The sequence below is a fragment of the Rhipicephalus sanguineus genome, chromosome 1 (genome assembly GCF_013339695.2).
Source record: "Rhipicephalus sanguineus isolate Rsan-2018 chromosome 1, BIME_Rsan_1.4, whole genome shotgun sequence".
Lineage (NCBI taxonomy): Eukaryota > Metazoa > Arthropoda > Arachnida > Ixodida > Ixodidae > Rhipicephalus > Rhipicephalus sanguineus.
The window spans coordinates 175,516,241-175,538,495 of NC_051176.1; the positions used below are offsets into that span (position 1 = coordinate 175,516,241).

The following is a 22,255-nucleotide window of genomic DNA, read 5'->3' on the forward strand; positions in this document are numbered from 1 at the left end:
TGCTATGTAACATGGAACAATGCTACATAGAAAGGACGCGGGAAGTTGAAAACTCATTCGGCTGAGCCGCTACAATCAGTAGCGATTCGCATGTTTAAAGTATTGTAATAAATTACACAGTTGAGGCAGAGAGCTTAAAGGGACAATAAAGGCAAATAATTTATATCAAAGTGAAAGGTGAATTTGTGAGAACATCTAAAACGTCAATATTAACAACAGCAGTCTTCTAATAATCGAGAAATTAAGGTCGATATAGGACACGATGTGCTCCACGAGTGGGACATTTTGGAAATGATCCTGATGACGTCAAGAGTCCCGAGTATAATTAAACACTAGTAATCAAACTAGTTGCGATAAAAAAAAGAACCTTCCGTGTATCAAGACAACAAAATGCTGCTTGTTCGTTTCTGTTCGAACCATGGAAAAAAGAACCTCTTGGCATTATAATGCGGAACGGCGCGAGTGGTTCAAAAGTTCTGTTTTTGCCGAGCTGTGCTTGGCTCTCGCTATTTTCGCACTGTTGCTACTCTACTGCTGCTGCTGGCCAACTAAGCTCCGTACAGTGAACTATACAGTTTCGGAGTGGCCCGTGGTTGTGTCTTGGCAAGGATAATGGCCGCTGTTGCGCAAGAAACCATAGCGTCGGCGGCCGGGCAGTAAAGGCGGGCAACCTTGGGCACGGCAACTGCTACGTCAGAAGGTCCGTTTCGGGCAGGTGATGTGAAGTGCGCTAACGCCGCGCGGACCACTAAAACGTGATTTTCTTTCAAAATAAGCATTTCCTTGGCATGAAACAAGCACTACGAGGTTTCTGGAATGCTATTTCAACAATCAGTGTCGACTTAATATTTGCCTTTAGTGTCCCTTTGAATCGGTCTGCAAATGATTCTTAGGATTGATTTACCGGCTCAGTGCGTTTATACAAAATTGTCAACACTGTTTCAGGGTCCCTTTAACTTTATGCTACTTGCACAGTTGTTTAATGTATGAATATAAACCTCAACCATATGCACGAGGCGCTTGTAAGAGGCCTAAGTGCAGTTGCAGTTATGTAGCATCTCATAGCAGCTTCGTCTAAAATGTGCAGGCGTGATTATGTCGTGTCATGGGCTGCATGCATACATAGTCTCCACACCATGTCCTTCCATTACGCAACGAGCTTTCACTAATGTCACAAATGCCAGGGCACAGACAGTGAATGGGTAGAACAAAGGCTAGGAGCTATAAAAAAAAAAACAGAAAAGCAAAACCATTGTGAGATGCCAAATGTTGTGCTGGCAATACAGGCACAAAACCTGTTCTTAAGATGGTAAAACAAATACAAAGTGCTCAGGTTTGCCTGTCAAAACATGTGCATTCATCAGGCTGCCTTGCTCCTGGCTGCAGGTATGCTACGGTTGTTCGTGCCGAATACAAATGATAAAAAGCGAGATCTCCTGTCACAAGCCTGTCATGCGAATAAAGTAACGGTTGCATGTACGTGATTACAGAACAAAATTAGTAACCGAATTACAGTGGCTTTTATCAAGTCAAAAAGTAATTGGTCAATTAAAAAAATACAAAAGAATGTAATTGATTACATGTGATCGATTACATGTAATGGATTACATGCAAGTCTGATACACACACACGCACACACTTGGAGTTAGAAATTACTAGACATCATACGTGTCACCACACTTTCTCCATCTGTCCCAATTCAAAGAAAGCTATGCAGAGCCTTCAGGCACTTCTTTAGCCAAGTCTGGCCAGTCATCCAATGTGTAATCTAAAGCACACTTTGCAGTGACATCACTGTGATGATTTTTATTGTGCTTTCCATTTGTTTGTGACACAGGCAACAATGTCAGCCTCCAAGATGATTTATGCTCAACCATTTGTACTGAAAATAACATTTATTTTAGAAGCTGCTACCACTGCTTACATCAGAACAATACGATGAAAACGAGTGCAAGTGATATATTTTCTTTACAAGACCTATGCCCAGGAAACAAAAGCTGCATTACAGGCACATTAGAGCATCAACGGCAAGTGGCGCATACATTCAATTTGGACTGTTACCAGACATCACAATAATATAATCCACATAACAAACAAGCTGCACACACAAATTCGTGGGCAGATAGTGAATACACAAAGTGAATAAGCCTTAAATGTAAAAAGAAATCATGAGGATACTAGGACTTAGTAAAGTGGACCCTGTTTCAAAGTGATGTTGTGATGCAACTTGGTCAGGCCGATTTAGAGAGAATGAAATTTTAAGGTTATTTTCGGAGTGGTGTGAACTGTATAGCTGCACAGAGAGTGTTTTTTCTTACTTAAGCAGTCATATGTTTTATTTTCTTGTCCATGAACTGCTTAGAAAATCAAGAATGAGAGTGTTAACAGTAAAAACAGTGCTCCTGTCGTTTGTCTATGTTTTTTGTCCTTCTGTTTGTTTTTTGCTAGCAATCATGCACCATATAGCTGTATGAGAAGTTATCAGAATGTAAACAAGTGACAAACAGTGTTTGCAGAACACTGTGCTACAACTTGCACAGCAGTCATGTTTATATCACATATGCACTGTACTGTTTTGGAATCTTCAGTGATGTAGGCTGTTTTCTGTCACTGTGCCTATAGTGGCATTTAAGTGAATGCTCTCAGATTCTCTACTTTTGATGCTGATGTAAGAAAAGCTCTGTGTTGTAGTAGACAGTTGACAGTTGGTAGAAGGCCTTGTGCAGAAAAAGCTGCTACAATTAGGAAATACAACTGTAAATCCTATGAACACACGGCATTCTGTCAACAAAAAAGAAAAAAAAAAGGATGTGCATTTGGACCAGTGAAAGTGCATAACATAGTAACAAGAACACAACAACTACTGTAGTGACACACTAGAAGTAACATGAAAAACAGCTCCAAGAAAGCACTGCTTGACAATGCTAGTATTTCAGTGTCAGCAAGACCTCTGACTAGCTGGACCACAGAACCATAAATATCATAGGGCTCAGATTTATGATCACAATAAAGCAAGGAACATTACTATCCACAACCTTTCCTTGAATAGGGAAACAAACACAGAGTGATTTACAAAAAAGAATGGTTGGAATGTATGTGTGGCAACTACAGCAAAAATGAACCAAGCGATACACCAATACAGTAACTATGTTGACACAGCAAATATCAACTACTAACTTCAAGAAAATCACCTTGCAAGAACCATAGCAGAACATGTTTAAAATAACTTGAAAACTACAAAATTTCTCAACAGCCCTTTATGACACTTTGCTCTCCCCTCTGACATTTTTTTCTTTCATAATACTTTTATAAATCGTTAGTTAGTTCAGACCTTTGAAACTGTACACTGCTGTGCAGTGGACTCACAGTGCTTAAGGCAAAGATAAAATTGTCTTTGACTCTGCTCTTGACTCTACTGTTTCATGTGCAGTAATTGTTTCTAATTAATGTCTGGCTTATGCAGCATAAGAACATAGATGTGTTTAAAGTACAATACTGTCCGCTGATGTATATATATTTCCTCAATATATTTATGCGAAAATATTGTACATCAGCGTTTTATTTTTGCTCCAGACGATAATATATGAACCTGTAATAATGACCACTGAAAACACGACTGCCCTACTTCTGCTGACCATATGTAATGCCATATTTTCCCACAACAGTGACAAATTATGGCTCAGGTGGCCAAATAATTATCTGTGACAGAAAAACAGTGAGAAACATTCAGCAAGCATTACTACCATTTATAGTGCAGCACATATATGATTCTCCTTTATCGCAAGTCTCCATACAACTACAGCTGAAGTTTGGTACTGTAATGAACCCAAACCGAATAACATATTTTGTGCTTTCTTAATCTTAGCTGCATCAAAGGCCATGCACCATTTATCATTGTTTAATGAAAGAATTGTACATTTCAGTTTCGATGTAATGAACCCCTGATGCACACCATGCATACACCAGGGGCCCTTATGTAACAAAATCAAAAGAAGGCCAGCTCAGACAAGCTGTCATTTGCCCGCAACTTTGCATGTACAGATGATGCCTAAGTAAAAAGAGTTATAAAAAGAAAGCTTAAAAATAATAATCAGTGCGTCAAAGTGGCCTTGCCTGGGATGGCTCTAATGAAGGAACTTGTGCATGCTACAAAGATAGGACTGCACTCAGTAGATTGCAACATAATGTACACAATCTTGCAAACATTGTGCTGCTTTCTTGGCATTAAATATGCAGTAATTACGAATACACAAGGCTTTAACCACCTAAACAGCACGGCAGCCCAAAACACAGTTTAGTTTTTACTTCCTCATCAGCTCTACAAGGCACTGGGCACAATAGGCACAACAGAATGCAACTACATAAAATTAGCATATTTTTGGCACAGTGAGGATCTGGACAGCTACGTGGAAAAAGGAGCTACTTCTAGTTGTTTGCTGCTAGCAGAGATTTCGAGAGTTGCTAGAATACGTATTTCAGACACTGCACTGTTGCCACAAGAAATATCAGCCATCCAAATAGTATCAATCCTCATTTCATAAATTTTAAAGTGTGACTGCAAAAATAAGGTGAACACTCTGGGAAAAAGAAACAGCTCATGGCAATCATTTTAGTTGGAAATTAATGCACTTGACTGGTGTTCATTGCTCTAAAGAATGCTTCCTGGCTGGCTAAAAAAATTATCCGCATAGCTTTGAAACATTTCACGATTTCAGCCTTTATGAGTGCTCCCAATCTACTCAAGGTTATTCAAAACTATAGTTAGCTCACTACAGGTACACACAGTCAGTGCACCTATGCAAGCAGTGGGACTTCCAGCTATTTGTTATGTGCAAAGTTTTCCATCTTTCATCCATACATCAACAGCAGTTGTTCAAAATCTTAAAAGCTGCACACCACAGAGCCACCTCAAGAGCTTCAGAGAACATGCCTCGAGAGTCCATACATCTCTATGTCTAAATAAAAACAGTGCCGCCACAATTATCAACACACCTTTTTAAAGGGGCCCTGCAACACATCTCCAAGTACTAATTATTGAACTATCTCACTAGCGAAGTTTACTGCCCCACAAACAGAGCGCCACAAAAGTTTTTCGAATGCATCAAATACAAGCAAAGTTACTGAGATTTGTTGCACAATTTAAAGCGCTTTTTCTCTCCTTTTGTCCTGACGAGCGCGATAAAAACTACACGGGGAGGGGGGGGGGCGGTGACAAAGGGGCAAGAAGCTACATCTTTTCATTCGAACCCACCGGCTCACTTTCGGTGTCATCACAAGCACGCTACTGTCACTACCATATAATTCTAGCACACTATAGAGCGCGGTGCCACGACGTGGTGGCACCCCGTGGCAGCCACAGTAACTATGCAGCACCAGAATTCTCAAATCAGCCATTAGCTGTGTCCTTCAATCCCTGAGTGACGTAGTCAGGCACCTCATTGACGTAATTAACTGACAAAAGAGTGAGCAATTTTTAGCTGCCTTTGAAACTTAACAGTTAGTTCCCTGCCACATGCAGTGCTATAATATTTGGCTCACACGTTCAGAGGAGCCTCGACTACTGATTGGCAGCGTTTCCCAAGTTCAAAAAGTGTTACAGGGCCCCTTCAAGGTCTACTAAAGCCGTTGTCACACCATACATCTCATAACTGTTCACATGGAAATGAATAAGCAAGAGGAAACCTCTTAACTAGTGTACACACAATCTTTTTCTGCCCAATTTCACAACTCTAGCTGTTCAGTGCTATACCAAAGCTTTCTTTCTTTTTTTCAGACATCATCATTTGTGCGTAGATGTAAAGCCTTTAACAATGAAGTGTAATGCTTATTGTAAAGTAAAATTTTAGCAAAGTTTTATGATGATACCTCCTTGTGCTTAGTATAAACAAGCTGCTGAGAGTAGTAATGATGCAACAATGAATTATAATTACATATATGAGCAGACGTATAGCTTCCAAGGCACACATTCAGTAAGGGAATACTACTTGGTGCAGAACTTCCTCGCACTATGCAACACAACAGAAATCTACATCAGCATTAAATCAGTGTGACACTATCTGCTGCCATCTGATATTAATGGACAATGGGTGAAAAACTTAAGAAAGGCACAGAAAATCCACTCTGGCATTTGGTAAGTGCCATGTTATTTGTTCTTGAAAGCTGATGAAATTAAGATTGACTGAAAGAAGAAAACGTCAATGGCAATGAACGAAAACGGCTAAACAAGCTAATGAGAATGTATGACTAATCCTTTCTAGTGTGGTGCTAGTACCTACATTCGGATTTATAGGAACACTTTAAATTTTGTTACTCTTACTGTCTGTTGAAAACAATGAAACATTTTTGCAAACAATAATGAAAGCCGATGGCACGCTATCACAAATCAAGAAGTTTGCCTCAAGAAATAATAAGCAATCTTTAGCTCTAGCTAACATAGTCTTCACTATGCACACAGTTGAGCATGAAGCAGTACAAAAATAATGCTCACTGAAGGAAAAACATTCTACATGTGACCGTCAGAGTTAGAACATTTACAACCCGCCAAAGACATGGTTCTAAATGTTCAACAACGCAGCACCAGTGTCATGTCTGCGTAACCAAATATTGCAAGAAAAAACAAAGCATTATAAACACATAACTTGTGCTTTGCTGCTCACAACATACGAGAAAGGCATTGATGCTTTAGAAAGAGTTGTCAAAGGCAAAATCCACAGTTGCAACCAAGAACTAAAGCTGGATGGGACTAAGAGATCAGCACTGCAGCACTGTCATGCTCATTAAGCAACAAGCACGTGCGCACTTACTATATAAGTGAAAAAAAGTTGGGCTGCAGGAGTCCTCTACGTACCAATCAATTGTTAAACCGCAGATACTTTGACAAAAAGCTTGAAAAAATGCTTTGGGAGGAACAAGTGTTCTTTCTTTGCACTACATCAAGCTGTCATTTATCTTGTGCACTGGTAACACATGACCTGCACGTAATACTTGTTTGAACAGTGCCTAACCAGAGTTGGCAAAATGGAACGGTGGGGGGTGCAAACGCTTAAAAGCTGGATGTGGTCCTGGTTTCAATGGTGCCTGCTCTTTCGCACCAAAAGAGCCAGGCTGGGAAGGCCCGTGCTGGCTTTACTCAGCTCCATTACCGAAAGTGTGACACGTCCATAGTCAATCTTCTGGGCAAACTCCTGGTCAAAAAAAAATGGATAAGTTGATTTCAACAAACAGTGACAGCAGTGATAAGTCAGTTTCAGCAAACAGGGTTTAATTCCCAGCCACGGTAGCCACATTTTGATGGGGGCAAAACACAAGAACACCTGTGTAATTAGATTCTGTTGCACATTAAAGAACCCCAGGTGGTTGAAATTAATCTGTAGTCCTCTATTGCAGCGTGCCTCATAATCATATCATGGTTTTGGCATGTAACACCCCAGCAATTATTATTACACACACAAAAAAAACAGGAAAGCACATAGCCTTGAAGGCTTTGTAAGCTCTGAACTACTCTCAGGTGTGTACAAACTTTGCCTTTCTCACTTGGCCTTTCATACAATGGGTGCGCTGTACTTGCGTTCTCAGAGAATTGCACATTTTCCACCATGCTTCAAAGTAGAAGACAGCAAGTCTCACATGTTTAAACTATCACATTCCATTAAATTATCCATTTATGCTGCCCATTTATGCTTGACACACCAAATAAATAATGAGATAAATATCTGCACGCAACATTTCAAGAAAAAAAAGTAACTTTAGCATATTTACATTATTTTCAGTAGCGCAAGATTAAGTAGCCATCTTTTGAAAGCAGTAAAAGTATATAACGGAATCAGTAATGATAATAAATTTACAAATACAAGGTGCACCTAAAAAGTTTGGTGATTGCTCTTAGAAAATAAAGGAAACGAAAGTTACAAACAAAAATTGGGGGACCCTTAAGCTTCGCCTTTAAGAGTTGAACGCAATAGCGAAATCCGGCCCCTAGTGCGCTTTCAACCACTAAGTGCATGCTTATTAATGTGTATTGTTACACACACGCGCGCGCCCTCGAGTGGTACATACAGGTTTTTGATCTGAAGCAAGAGTCGCATGGCCTCCAAGATATACGCCGCGCGCTCGCCATCTCGGAGGCCATGAAGAGTCTCACAATGCCTAACAGATAGCAGCACATTATCTAGCGTTTGTTGTTTGCTCGATCAACGCCTCCTCTGGAAAGCCCGCGTTGGCTTGATATGTTTTCTGCTAGATGGACATAGTTGTCCATTTTTAGAGCTGTTTGAAAGTTAGTGTGTGTTTTTAGCGGCGATGGCTGCGCTATACCGGCCTTTTTCGACGTAGTTTGATGGCCTCCCAAATGCGCCTACAAATCGCCGAATGGGCTCGTTTTCGTCGTGACACCTGTCAAACAAAATGCGTTGAGGAGACTCACTACATGACATTTATGTAGTGTTTTTTTCCGAAGTAGCTCCAAGTACCATCGTGGCTTTGTGGTAGGACACCTGCTTGCCACGCGAACGGCCCGGGTTCGATCCTCAGTGGGACCGAAAATTTTATTCTTTATTTTATTTGCTTCTTTCTCGATTTTTCGCTCACAACCAACGGTGCCGACGCCGACGGCGGAATTTCTGCGACACGAGCTCTCTAACACTATCGCGTTAAAATACGTTTATTGCCCTTCACAGTAATCGCCATTAGCTACAACACAATTCTGACCTCAGTCGTAAAGCTGTTGGAAACTGTCATAAAATGTTTCTTGTGGAATTGCTCGAAGCACTGTCGTAATGCATTGTTGGATATCCGCAACGTCTCCTTGACACCTTCCTTTCTATCTCTAAAGCGTTTACACTACTGAAACACACTTTACTCACTGCTTCAACACTGTACACTTGCAATAACATTCTGTGAGCCTCCAGCACCAATTTGCCTAACTTGAAGCAAAACTTCATGTTTACATGTTGCTCCATTTTGTGCTCCATTCTGTAATGACATGAATACTCAAACTGATTCTGTTGGTTGCAGCGTGCACCACTGTTTCACTTTGCTGATTTGCACGATAAGGGGCACTCGTTGACATGTCTCTCAATGCGTATACGCAGGCACTTCATCCAAACCAGCGTAGTTTTTAATGTATGGGGCCATTCACCAAACTTTCAGACGCACATTGTATAACAGAACATCTTCTGAAAAGGATGTATCTATTGCAATAATATTTACCAAAAGCACAGGAACACAAGGATATCCCTCAAGCAATATGATTCTACTCCTAATTTAAGCATTTATTTCACTCAATATTTGATGGAAGACATTATGCAAAAGAATATCGCATCACTTCTGCCTCAGACAGTCAGATAGGGGTCCCCAATATTGCTTGATTTCATCAAAATTTTTACATAACAGTGTAATTTCTCCACATAATTGAACCAGCCTTACTTTTTCAGTGCACACCTTTGTTTCAGCATGAAAAATGATCAACTGAGACAAGGTGGGGTCATGATTTATCACTCATTCGTTGGTGCAATGTTGTCATCAACAGCATTGTGCCAACAACAAATGGGTGACAAATGGTTGCTCCAATAAAAAAAAAAAAATAGAAGAAAATGTTGTTTGCATTTATTTGCTTCTAGAAGTGAGGAAGCTTCACTGAGAGTGAGAGTAGCTTGCATATGCTTCAACTAAATTAAAGAATAACTTTTACAGCAATATCCCTTCAACTTTATAAACCATCTGACGTATGCAACACAGTTACGGATTGCATTGTAGCTTGTCTTTTTCACTTGGTTTTATTCCTGGCCAGATGCATCAGATAACTAACAACTTCAGTACAGAAGAAGGGGAAAAAAAATTAAAACTCCCTTTGTGCATTTTTTAAAACCTTGATACTTTCTTGGTGTAGTGAGAAATCCAATGTAATTTGTCTTGCAACATGTGTTAAAGAACAGTTAGGGATAGTGCACTTTGGCAGACTGGCTGTCAAAGTCCATTAATAGGCACCTAAGTGCTACCTACTGCCTTTGACAATACAGAGTTCATCCAGTAAGATATCGCAAACAATGAAACATCACAGACATAATGCACTGACTATTACGAAACTACCAGCTTACCTGATTAGCAGCTGGAAACTCATGCCTGTGCAGCAAGCGCCCATTGATGTATAAACAGCCTGCTGCCCTCTCTTCAGGCAAAGTCACTGTCTGATACTGGAATGTTGCCTCTCTCTCCACTTGCTGCAGCAATAAGCAGAAAAACCAGTCAGCTAATTGCAGTCTTAATGTATGAATAACACATCAAAAGATGAACTGGCAAATCTGTGCAAGAACTAATGTTAGACATTCATGGTGTTTAAATGCAATGAAGAAGCACTTGTATTTTGTACAATAATGAATAGTCCATGTAACAATACTCCTGTAATTATTTGAATGCAATACAGTAGCACCTTTTCAATACGTTCCTGTATGTTATGTTTTCTTCTATGCTTCGCATCAGTGGTTTCATTTATGACATCTTCAACAAATCCCCGGTGTGCATCGGGATGCCCTGGTGAGCCGTTTCATCCAGTCATCCTAGCACCTGGGCGCACCGATGCAATTTGTCGAAGCTACCATTAGTTTCCACGAGGTCAAATATATTATCTTCCTGTATGTTACTTTCCTTCCCATTTCCATCCAAAAACGCTAACACTATGCCGCCAACATGTTATCAACTGTTAATGGTGCCTATGATGACCACACTGCGTGTCATCAGAGAAAGCAGTCACCTTGCAGCAGGTGACTCCGCCATGATATAATGAGAAACTGCAAATAGCACTTATTCCAGCTTTTGGAGCTGAAACACCTGTGCACCACACAATTCTTTCCGACACTGTGCAGGCAAATGAATTCTTTTGCAATGGGTTCATTTCGCATCTATACTCATACAAAATAATTTGCTTAAAGGGAAGCTGAAGTGGTTTGAGAATTCGGTAAAACTTTGTTGTTAACAAGGACCAACATTATTGTCGACGATGGCGTAATTTTTTTCGCTGTTGTGGCAGCAGGAGCTTTAAAATATGCGAAAGAAAAGTTCGTCTTGCTCCGCCCACGCGAACGCGCCGAAAGTGTGGGCGTGGAAACGAACTAACCAGAACTACGCCATAGTCGGTAGTGTTGGTGGAGCCGCGCAGCACTGTTGTATCTCCAACTGTGGCCTCCGTGACTAGTTTCGGCTGCGCGCGCTTTAACAGAGCTGATGGCGCCGATGACGTGGCACATCGAAGATGACGTCACCGCCTTCGCTCAGCAGCTCAAGAAGCCCTGCGGCTGCAGCCAAGAAATGCTATTTGCCAAGAAATGCTATTTGCGTTCACTTCTGTGAACCCTTACATTGGTTTTTGAATTCAGCAGGGATCAAACTATGATTACACATTGCAAAGTCTTTTTCTTTTTTTTTAAAGGGACCGACAACAAATTTTTAAGGTGCCTATTTTGTTTAGCGTATCGGACAGCTTACCGGTGAGAGTGTCTAATTATGGATGTTAACGTGAAAAATGCCGTCAAATATTTGTAATCAGAATTTTTATATCTGCGGCAAATATGAAGTCGTATACACAAGTGACAACACATGCTGCAAACAGTGAGCGCGAGAGCGGTTTGTGTTCAAGCATGTGTGCACTCCGCGTGCATCCGCCGCGGCTCAACATGTTCCACTGGCTACCGCGAAGGCAGTGCCGCTTCTCACCGTGCAACTCCTTTCACCTCGTAGGCAGCACAAAATAGAACGGGAATGGATAATAGCATACATACTGCAATTTTCAGGACTAATTATGGCGCACATGACAGCATCAGACTACGTGACTACATACAGCAAAGCGATCGACTGCATAATCGAGCTTCAAGGCCCTTCCGCTAGGCTACACGACATACCGGTTTTTGTTACTTTTAAACACGATTTGAAAAATATAAATCCTACTCACAACGTGAAAAGGATGCTGGAATCCCTCACTATATTTCATGGTATTTTATTTCTACCAGGATCTAATCACATGTTCTGGCCACTTGTCAGTCCCTTTAAAAAGTGCTTCAGCTTCCCTTTAAGATGAGCCATCACTATCTTCTGGAAATATAACTTCTTTTTGATTACCGTGGTTAATCGATAAAAAAAAACGCAATTTGCTTCGATTGGTTATTCACTCATAACATTTTAATGATGCTTTCATATGACAAATACGATGCAGGTTATCGAACAGGATGGATGTTAGCACATACAGTGTAACTACTTCCGCTGTTTCGTCACTGAAATCCTTCAGACCAATTTACATAAAGTGACCAGCAGCAAGCGCCCGCCCGCCCTTACGCCATCGTCGAAACACCTCAGTTTCGGCTGGTGTACGTGTCTGGCATCCATGGTCGCGTAGGACTGCCGGGCTATTCGGTCATCATTAAAGGGGTCATGAAAAGAAAATGAAGCTACCCAGTTGTAATTTTCACTGCTTCCATAAGCATCGGGCATGCCGATTCCTAAATATTTCGGCGCAATATTCAGTCTATATTTAATAACGCCTGTTTCAAATCCGAGCCTTCTTGCGCTCCTAAAACGACAATGCGGCACCATCGGCCGCCATAGTCACTAATCAGGTGACGTCATGTTAAGACATTTGAAATCGTGAACACATTGGTACCCACTGTTTGCTCTTAAATAATAGATTGATATGAAAGCTAGGAAGTAATAAAATAATACGGCAGTTTTTTAGCCCGCAGTAGCGCTCAAAGCCCAAAAGCCGACTATGTTCTAACCCCAGTGGAGGAATATTACAGGCGTCTCAATTGCACCTGTCCAAGCTTCTAGAAGTGCTCGTCTGGGCTCCATTAAGGTCACTGAAACGGGACTTTAGGCTTCATTAATGTGGCCCTCCAACACTTTTTCTGAAGCGCCTACATCGGTGCTGGCTGCATCAATGCATAGTGGCACTCACCAGAACTATTGAGGGCAGAAATGACGACGCAGAGCACAGGTCTGTGATTGGATAAATGTAACGTTAGAAGCGATCGCAGTGTTGCATCAAAAAAGGGATTATTATTGGGTTTCGTTTTTCTTTAGCACGCTTTTTCACTGAACACTGAATAGACTAACGCTCTTTGACTTTTTCAGCTTGAAAACTCAAGCGCCGGGCAAAGAATGTGTTGAACACCACGGTGCTGGAAGAAATGCGCGGGGGACGCTCCAGGCGCCGTTGTTTGAAGAAAGTGAAGGAAAAAAAAATGTATAAATGTGTTGATATAGACGTCGTTGCAAGAAGAAAGGTCACTAAAACTACAAAAAATCGGGCACATAATCCGAAGGTCGCAGGTTCGGTCCCTGCCAGTGGCAAGTTGTCTTTTCGTCCACTTTACTTTCTTCACGTCTATATCACAAGTATTACAATACACTAAAAACAGTACAATTAGCATTCCCTACACCTTCCTTGGCTTCATTATCTGCAGGTTTTTATTAAGGTTGTGTCAAACAAAGAAAACGAGCCCTCGAAAAATTCCCTTCCTTCATTAAAACATGAAAGAGGCGTTCGCGAGCTGCATCGTTTTGCACGTGTGGTTCACTCTTCAAGCTATACAGTGTTTGTTACTGTTGCAACGGCAAAATGGCATGTAAGCTTCCCGTGCGTAGGAGCTTTCAGTTCATTTCAATGGGGCACTATGAAAAGTCACAGGGCGAGTGAAGTGCAGTCAGGTGACCCCGCGAAGGTCAAGTTGAGGGTAGGCGTCCATTTTATTGTATTTTGAATTTTCTAGGCTGAATAACTTCGGACAGCGTGCCCCTATCGCTGCCGTTCTTGCTGCACTAATCTCTTCAGCCTTCAGTCTATGCAACCCGCAAGTAAAAAATGCAAAACAATGAGGTCTTGAAAAGTGTTGGACAGGGATGGCACCAGCGGGGGGCGCGGGGGCAGCTGGCGCCCCCCCCCCCCCCCGAAAAAAATTACCGCCTGCCCCTCCTTTGCCCCCACAAGAGCAAATATATTCAAAACACAACGCATAAGTTCCCAGCCTTGCTGCCCCCCGAAGGAACTCGCTTGTCGTGGGTGCCCCCCTCCCCCTGTAAAAAAAATTGTGGCGCCGCCCCTGGTATTGGAGGGCCCCTTCAAAGGGGTACTGACACAAACATTTTGGCCTCGCGTTTTTTTACTGCAATGTGTTGCTGGGGGCCTGTTAGTCATAACTAGTCATAACACGGCACATCATTAGCTGCAGCGCGTGACAGATAATTAATTACAGGCTCCTCATTACCGACCAGTGTCAGTTTCGGTTTCAAGAACGACAAGCCTCCGGGTGCAACTATCACCACCTAACGGGCGCAGCGCTCGATCACGTCAGAACACAAAGAACTGTGACGCACTTCCGCGCGGTTCGCGAGCAGCCGCGGTAGGGTGGCTAGCCGCGGAGAAGTAGGCTGCTGGAGCGAATGTTGCAAAAAAAAAATGGCGGCTATGACGTCATCATAACTTGTTGCAGCGTGGTCACGTGAGGGAAGTAGGGCTCACGCAAACTTCAAAATTAATTTAAAATACCTTTCAAGCTATATTTGCTGTTGATATTTTGCAGATGATATACGCATGTTCACGGGAATCGATCCCGCAGGCTATCTCAGCCGCGAAATTTTGTGTCAGTTGAGTACTCAGTACAAAAGCGTATCGCCGGAGTCTGGCTCTCCCCGGTTTGGCTCGAAACCGGATATGACGTGACCTTAGGGAGGTATTCCCTGCCCCTAGACAGGCACTACTGTAGCTAGGGAACGATCCGACGATTCCTCGGCCTTGTCCCCAGCCTTTGCCGTCAAATACAAATGCAGCCCGTTAAACCCAATTTAAAGCTCCTTGGTTAAACCTACTGAGCCGATTGGCCCTAGTGGCGCAACGGTTAACGTGTCGTGCTTGAAACTGCGAGGTCGTTGGTTCGAACCTCGCTGCTGTCTCGTCTTCTTTTTTTTTTTTTTTTCAGCAGCGTATTGTTTGGTGTTGCATTAGTCTGTTACCAGACTGAGAAGCGCGAAGCGGCTCGTGGGTTACGTGCGCCCCAGTGACACGGGCACACCCGGACGCTGGCACGGACGGGCGCCTGCCTCGAAGGGGCAGGCGCGCGGGCTAAACAGCGCGTGGCCGCGACAGCGGCCAGTAGCGCGTGACGGAGACCCTGCCAACCGGCCATTGAGCGTTAGCGAAATGGCCGCACTCGCGAAGCGAGGGCGAAGCCATGATTAGTTTTCCGCGCCCGAAGGGCGCACAGGGCCTTCACTGAGCAACAGGAAAATATCAAGAACGAACACAGCTGCATATTTGTAGATTTTCTTGCGGCATTGTAATCCTAGGCACGGCATAGAGACACGTCAATGACACTGCGCGATGGCACCTCCATATCTGCGGCGAGGTGAAAATGGCACTAGGGAGGAACTTCATCAAGCGCGTGACATACTAGGCACTTCGTGGCGGCACACAGCAAGCAGACGTCATAGCATTAGGTCACGTGGCAGTGACGTCATCTATTGTTCGCGGTGGGAGCCGGACTATGGTGGCTAGAAGGAGAGGTGTCAGCAGATCGTCTCGGCCGCGCCGTGAAAGGAGGCGTGCTGGTATTTCATGCCGCCGCGGGGCGGCGCGCACGTCAGTACTGAGATCTGTCGAGAACACCCGCCAACCGCCGAAGCCGCACGTTTCCTCGCTTGCACGTGTTCTCGCAACGTCTGCGGCAGGGGCGTAGCCAAGGGGGGGTTCAACCCCCCCCCCCCCCGAAGTTTTTCAATTTTGCATGTGTATATATACACGCACACATAAAACGCACGCACGAACATATGTATGGTTGAACACTCCCGAAAAAGTTTCTGGCTACGCCCCTGGTCTGCGGTGTGCCAATTTGAACTTGTTCGGTATCGGTACGTACCGATCTGACCATGCCACAGTGACGACAGTGGTGTGTAAACAGCAAAGACACTGCTTTGCACCTTGATGCATTGTAAGAGTGTGTCAAAATAAATGTCTTGCTTGTACAAATAGACCTTCGTTTTCGATGCGCAAGTCATAAAAGTTAGGGGTGTGCGAATATTCGAGTTTCGAATTCCAATCGAATAATACCTAACCGAATAATTCGATTCGACTTTCGAATAGCTGGTATTCAAAGTCTCGAATAACTCGACAGGACGAATATCTAAAACGCGACAAAGGTGCAACTTGGCTAGGGTGGAGTGGATAAAACTAACGCTAACATCGGTACAGTAGGCCTTTCGTTAAAACTTTCACCGATATCCTGGTACAAAAGCGACCGCATGTTTATTTCAAAGGCGATCATGTATTTGCACACGTAAAAAAAAAAAAAAGAAACATGAGAAAACTGTCAAGCTCTTCACAACTTCGCCTCTCAAACGAAGGCATGCACTTTCCTTGCCTAGTTCGGTCGCGTATGCCGCAGGCGACGACTTCGGCCCGCGAAACCCTCGGTGATTGGATTCTTATATGAAAATTTGTTCCCGCTGTGCAGTCGTCACTGCCGCACCGCACCACTCGTTCAAGAACTCCCAGCGCTTCGGCGCGTAGTTGAAACACTGCTGTGAACGAGCGCCCGAAGATTGTTGAGCCCCGAGTGTGCATCGAGATAAAGCAGTATTGCGCGACCACAGATGGAGCACAATTGAAGCCGTATTCCGCGACCGTAGGGAAAAAAACTAGCTACCGTACCCCCCTTTTTTTTAGCCGTTGAGAGGGCCCCTGCTAACTGGAGTGACGGTTCTTCTATCAACATGCCTGCGCGCCCAGAAAAGCAGAATAAAAATACTCTTCCGAACAAGCGCGTAATGAAGCTGCCACCAACCCGTAGCGTCCCTGAATTTTCCTTTGTCTTGCAGCAAATGGCGGTACTAGTTACATGTAAATATACGTACTATTCGATTCGAATTCGATTCGAGATGAAATTTCACTATTCGCACACCCCTACTAAATAACGCATTCAAGTATGGTTGCTTTACCTTTACCTGCATTGAGACGTCACGGAGAACACCGTGGTATCAAAGTGAAAACTGCACGGACGTTGTTTTTGTGTCAAGCTCACGGCAAGTCATTCATTTGATTCCCTATCTTCGAGCGCTTCGAGGTGCAAGTGGCAAACGTGATCTGATATACAAGGAAGTAAATTGCAAACATTAGTTTTCAGTGCCAATACACGCTTTGCAGCGAGCCGCCAGAAATGTGCCAGCTAGCTTTTGTTATAATCAGCATGGTAACGTGAAATAGTTGCAACGAAAAGCGGCTGCTACGCACGCGCGGGCGCGAGCGCAGGCATCTCTGAGCCGACAGCAGCGCCGCCGCATCTGGATGAATTCTCGCTCCCTCTCCGGCGCGCCGATGCTGACAGCTCTCCTTCTGGCCACCATAGCCGGACTGCGGCAATACGCACGTCTCAGTGCTCCTTTAAGGCTCATCCATGGTAGAGAGAAACCTCCTTGGGCTGGATGGATGGATGGGTGGATGCTATGAGCGTCCCCTTTATAACGGGGCGGTGACCAATGTGCCACCGAACACATCTCTATGGTTGCAGGCATGGCGAAACGCTGCCGTTGCCTATCATATTTCTTCACCGTGGTTCTAACATCCGTTGCTGCAGGTCGGGAAGGTCGGCATACGACCTAGGAGGAGAAAAAGTATTTTTTTATATCCCCCTAGCATACGCGACGCTGCAGGTCGGTTAGTGTGCGTGACGTCATTACGGCGCCGCACTCGAAATGGTATGATGCTCCGAACCTCAGTCAACTATGGCTCAGCAGGCCTCGCTGCGTCGCCATGCTTTGTCGACGACAGAAATATTTGATTGGCTGACTAAGATGACGTGAGCTGTAGAGTTGAGGGATACACGCGCTGGGAAATCGAAATTGTGCTTTCACAGATAATAAATCAACTAGGACGATGAAACAGTCAAGGTACATTTTTGAATGGACGGCCAGGATTCCGAATACACACGTAGTTCAAAATTTAATTTTCGGAAAACGTTTCACGACCCCTTTAATAATGAGGTGCACATAAAATAAATCGGTTATGGTTGAAACCAAAATTTGGAAGTTTCCTTGTGCAAGGTTCATTACAGAATTATACTACGTGTCTACACGGCGAGTGTGTGTGTTTTTTTAGACAATACAGATTTTTTATAAAAGCGCTATAACAGTCAGGCACCTGTCGTCTTTGCACACGAACTCTACGTCGAGGCGGAAATACTTTGACGAAGCTAAAGCTAGATTTCAGGCACCTGTCGTCTTTGCACACGAACTCTACGTCGAGGCGGAAATACTTTAACGCAGCTAAAGCTAGATTGAAGTGACTAATTAACAAAAATTAACAAAAACTCGTTAATTATTTTTATTATTGACACGAGGGCAGTCTAAATAGGAAAGTTGCAGTCCGTGACAATTTATAACATATCCACTTTTTTTTTTTTAAATCACAAAAATAGCACGTAATTTATCATTTATCATATGATTGAATTTCAATGGCAATATCGAAAGTGAGCTCGCCCGGCGCGCAAGAAACGCGGCCACTCTTTTGCATTAAACCGCAACTACCCGTGACGAGGAAGAGACGAAATTTTAATCAAGGCGCGTCGACGCGGAATCTGATCATAAAAAACGGCAAGTCGTCTGAAATACATAAATAGACCGCTTATTCATTGCGTGCAATGTGTGGTGCATATATATTTCTTTCTTAAACTATAGACCGGATTATTTTTACTCTCGCACCCACGTTTAGAGCAAGCATACGTAATCTTGACCCCAGTTTTCATCTGTCGGCGAGAGGCCGAAGGGGCTCCGGGATAGTTACGTCACAGCTGATGGCGAGCGATTACTGGCGGCCATCATGTGATAAGAAAAGGCTAGGTGCTAGCGTAGTCGTCCGTTCCACGTAATCATCAGCCCCCTAGCAAAGATGGCTGCCCCCAGCAAGCGATGAAAATCCTGGTCTATAAACAGGCGAAAAAAAAAAAAATCTTTCGCCCTCTGCAAGAAGAAGCGCCCCAATGTCTGGCCCTGAGTTTTACGCTGTGCAGAGAAAGCAAAGGTATAGATATTGCGGTTTTCTTGCGCACAGCGCGAAAGAAACAGACAAGCACCACACATCACACGCAAAAATAAGGGATCCCACGGTGCAAGCGAGATGACTTGCTGCGTTCCACGCCAAGACACCACCAGGACGCGCCTTGATTCAAATTTCGTCCCTACTCGTCACGAGAAGTTCCGGTCTGACGTAACAGAGCGGCCGCGTTGCCTGCGCGCCGGGCGCACTCAGTTTTGATATCGCCATTAATATTCCATGATGAATGTCTCAAATTGCGAGCAACTTTAGTGCTTTCTTTTAAAAAAATGTATAATATGCCGCAAATTGTGACGGCCTACAACTTTTCCATATAAATAACTGCCATCAAGTCAATAAATAAAACGTTCATTACCGATTACTTGTTAATTAGTCACTTTAGCTGCGAAAAAAGTATTTCCGCTTCGACGCAGAATTCATGTGAGAAGACGAAAGGGGTCTTACCTTTATAGCGCGTTTATAAAAAAAATCTTATTAAGGTATGCGGCCTTGAGAAGGGGGGCGGTGGCGAGCTCCTTGACGCCTCTGAGGACGACCACTGTCATGTGACAGCTCAATGGAAAACACGTTGGGAGGCCGTGGTCAAACTCGTGGTGTCGTAACTCGTAAACCTGATCAGGTGACGACCATCTTTCAAGTATGTCACATCGATGGCGAATTCTCATCCGTGCAGCTGCTGCTGTGACAAATAGAAGTTATTCTATTACGCGCATTTCTCAACTGAAGCTGACACTTTACACCGACACTGTGATCTTCAGCTACACGTGCAGTTCTGCCATCTAGCGAACATATTTTACATTAGTAGAATCAGTTCCGTCAACTTACAGGTGAGTGGCATGAAATATTGAAATATTATGACGAGTTCAGGGTTTTCATTTAAATGACTCTCGTATAGGGTGACTGATTTCCACGGTGCGTGAAATCTGCATCGTCATTATTTCGCACTGGTGCAGCAAACCAAGCGGGAATCGAGCTAAATAAATTTTGCGGTCTTAAGGTCACGTGAGAGTGCCCGCGTTGGGCTGCATAAAGCAGTAGTTGCCTGTTGCATCGCCATTTAACGAGCCGAGCCGCTTAGTTGCCCGAGCTGCAAGAGTGTATTTTTACCAAGTTTTCCGCTCAGCGTTTGTTAAAAGTCATGGACACAGACGACAGTCAAGGCGCAGGATGTTCTGCAGACGCCAAAACCACAGACAAAAATGAACAGGTGAGAGCGTCGCTATTTTACTTATCCTGAGGTGATTTCGCGCTGCTCACGCGTGTCCTCTCAACGTTCAACGTTTGTTGGCCCTCTTTCGCACGGTGCAGAAGTGATGGGTGTCGTAGTCTAACCGGCCCCATCAAGCGGATATCAGACACGGAACGCGTAGCTGCAACGCTGCATTCCGCGGTAGACTCGTACCTTGCTGTGTCAACTGACTTTTGTTTTCATTTTAAGTCTTTTTACTCTTTCGGTTTTTAGCAGTTGTACTCTCCCGCCGTCTCTCGGGTTTCTTTTTCCATTTTTTTTTCATGACAAGCAAGCACTGCAACGCGCTGGGCTAATTATTTGCTGCTGCGGTCGGCCACGTCCCTGTGCACCAACTTTTCCCATATTTCAATTCTTAACATCGGGTGTAGCTGCCTAGACTAAAAAGAAAGTGTGCGGCGTGTACTATCGAAAGCCAAAGCGTACGCACCATGGGAACGGTGGAAAAACTGCATCGCTGCACTCTGCGGCCTGCCCATATACTGCGCATGCGCGTTTTTCTCGCACACACCATGCCTGTGTGTGCGCTTCAACCGCGCTTCGCAGAGCCGTCATTTTTTTTTTTTTTTCTGACTTCGCTTTTTTTTTAACAGTAAATTATCTGCGACTTCTTTTAGCTCTTTCTACTACGTTTTCTTTTTTTTTTTAAATTTCGAGAGTTTGCCCAACGGCATACATAGTTAAATATACAGGTAGAGGCCGGCTTCCGCTATATACATCAACAATGCTCTTTCCTGTCTGAGAGCAAGTTTCCGTAAGCATAGTATTTGTAGTCGAGGTCATGTCGGAAGATACACAGTACTGTTCTGGGTGCCGGCAAATATATTGCCACGCGCGCTTATTTTGTTACTTTTACGTAACTAGTCCGTTTCACGCGTAGCCGCAAGCCGCGCCCAAATGTATAGGAACCTTCCAGATTATTTTGGGAATATTCTGATAGGCTTGAGCGCGCAAACAAGAACTGTTGAGCTTATTCTGGAGCTCACGCGGCCACGAGCAATAAGGCGCGAGTGTTTGATGCCCCATGTACAAATGCCGACGCGCCTTACCGCAAATCAGATTATCGACGGCCGACGCTCTGTTCGCCGCTATCACTGTAAGCGTGCATCGCTTGCAGTTTGACTTCTCGTTTGCCGGACACAGGTTCGCCCAAATAAAAGTTAGTCTTGAACAAGCAGACTGCTGCCTTCGTCCACGTCACGACCCCGTGACAATATGCAGTTTATACACAAGTTCATAACAGCGTCGGCACACGTGATGCCAGCTCCCTAATTCTTCGATGGTGTCGTATACGACGCGTGCACACGACTTTAGCCGCATGTTGCCAGCACATCGCAACTGCACCCCCCCCCCCTCAAAATAAAAATTTTCAAGTTTGCATGTGCATATACACGCACACAACAAACATAACCGCCCCTCCCCCCCCCTGAAAAAAATTTCTGGCTACGGCCCTGATCATTTGCCTCGGCGGCAAGAAAGGCAGGTCGGTGAGGCCATCATATTGAAATTACTCTTCCATTCTGTGCAAATAGAGACTGCATATTAAAAAGGTTAATAGAGCTAAAAATATGTGCACACTAATACTTGTAACCTTTCCAGGCCTGCACAATATTTCTGCTGCTTCGAACAACGGCAAAATAAAACTAAGTTGACGCAACCTGTGCCAACGCTATATCCTGCTCGTCTGCAGCTTGAAATTGGGATATATTGCGCACATTAAAAAAAAAAAGAAAACTCCGGATAAATACACCCGCTGTTAAGACCTCAAATGTGAAATAAGGTCGTGCAGCGGCACTGAAAGCGTGACGTGGCCGACCACACGCAGTTCAAGGCGTGGCCGGCCCTTGACGTATGCTATACAGTTCATAGTCGAAGCGCTATTTTGCTATTGCTTCGCTTGCAAGACCGTACAAACTATGTTT

The 22,255-nt window shown here is 43.9% G+C and overlaps 2 protein-coding genes across 4 annotated transcripts in view; one reads left to right on the forward strand and one right to left on the reverse strand.

The window, feature by feature from the left end:
• Positions 1-1,804: 1,804 nt before the first annotated feature.
• Positions 1,805-22,255, reverse strand: part of LOC119402717 (N(G),N(G)-dimethylarginine dimethylaminohydrolase 1) — a 63,971-nt gene continuing 43,520 nt past the window's right edge. Inside the window, exons 4-5 of the mRNA XM_037669816.2 lie at positions 10,095-10,217; positions 1,805-7,184 (exon numbers count right to left, since the gene is read on the reverse strand). Coding sequence (XP_037525744.1) covers positions 7,068-7,184; positions 10,095-10,217 — 240 coding nt within the window. The 3' untranslated portion in view covers positions 1,805-7,067. The remainder of the gene's footprint in view (positions 7,185-10,094; positions 10,218-22,255) is intronic.
• Positions 20,062-22,255, forward strand: part of LOC119402757 (cAMP-regulated phosphoprotein 19) — a 28,244-nt gene continuing 26,050 nt past the window's right edge. For 2 of the 3 annotated variants that reach the window (XM_049417912.1, XM_037669839.2), the window contains exon 1: positions 20,062-20,291. In XM_049417912.1, coding sequence (XP_049273869.1) covers positions 20,223-20,291 — 69 coding nt within the window. In that variant the 5' untranslated portion in view covers positions 20,062-20,222. The remainder of the gene's footprint in view (positions 20,292-22,255) is intronic. The other variant, XM_037669844.2, reaches the window with a different exon arrangement.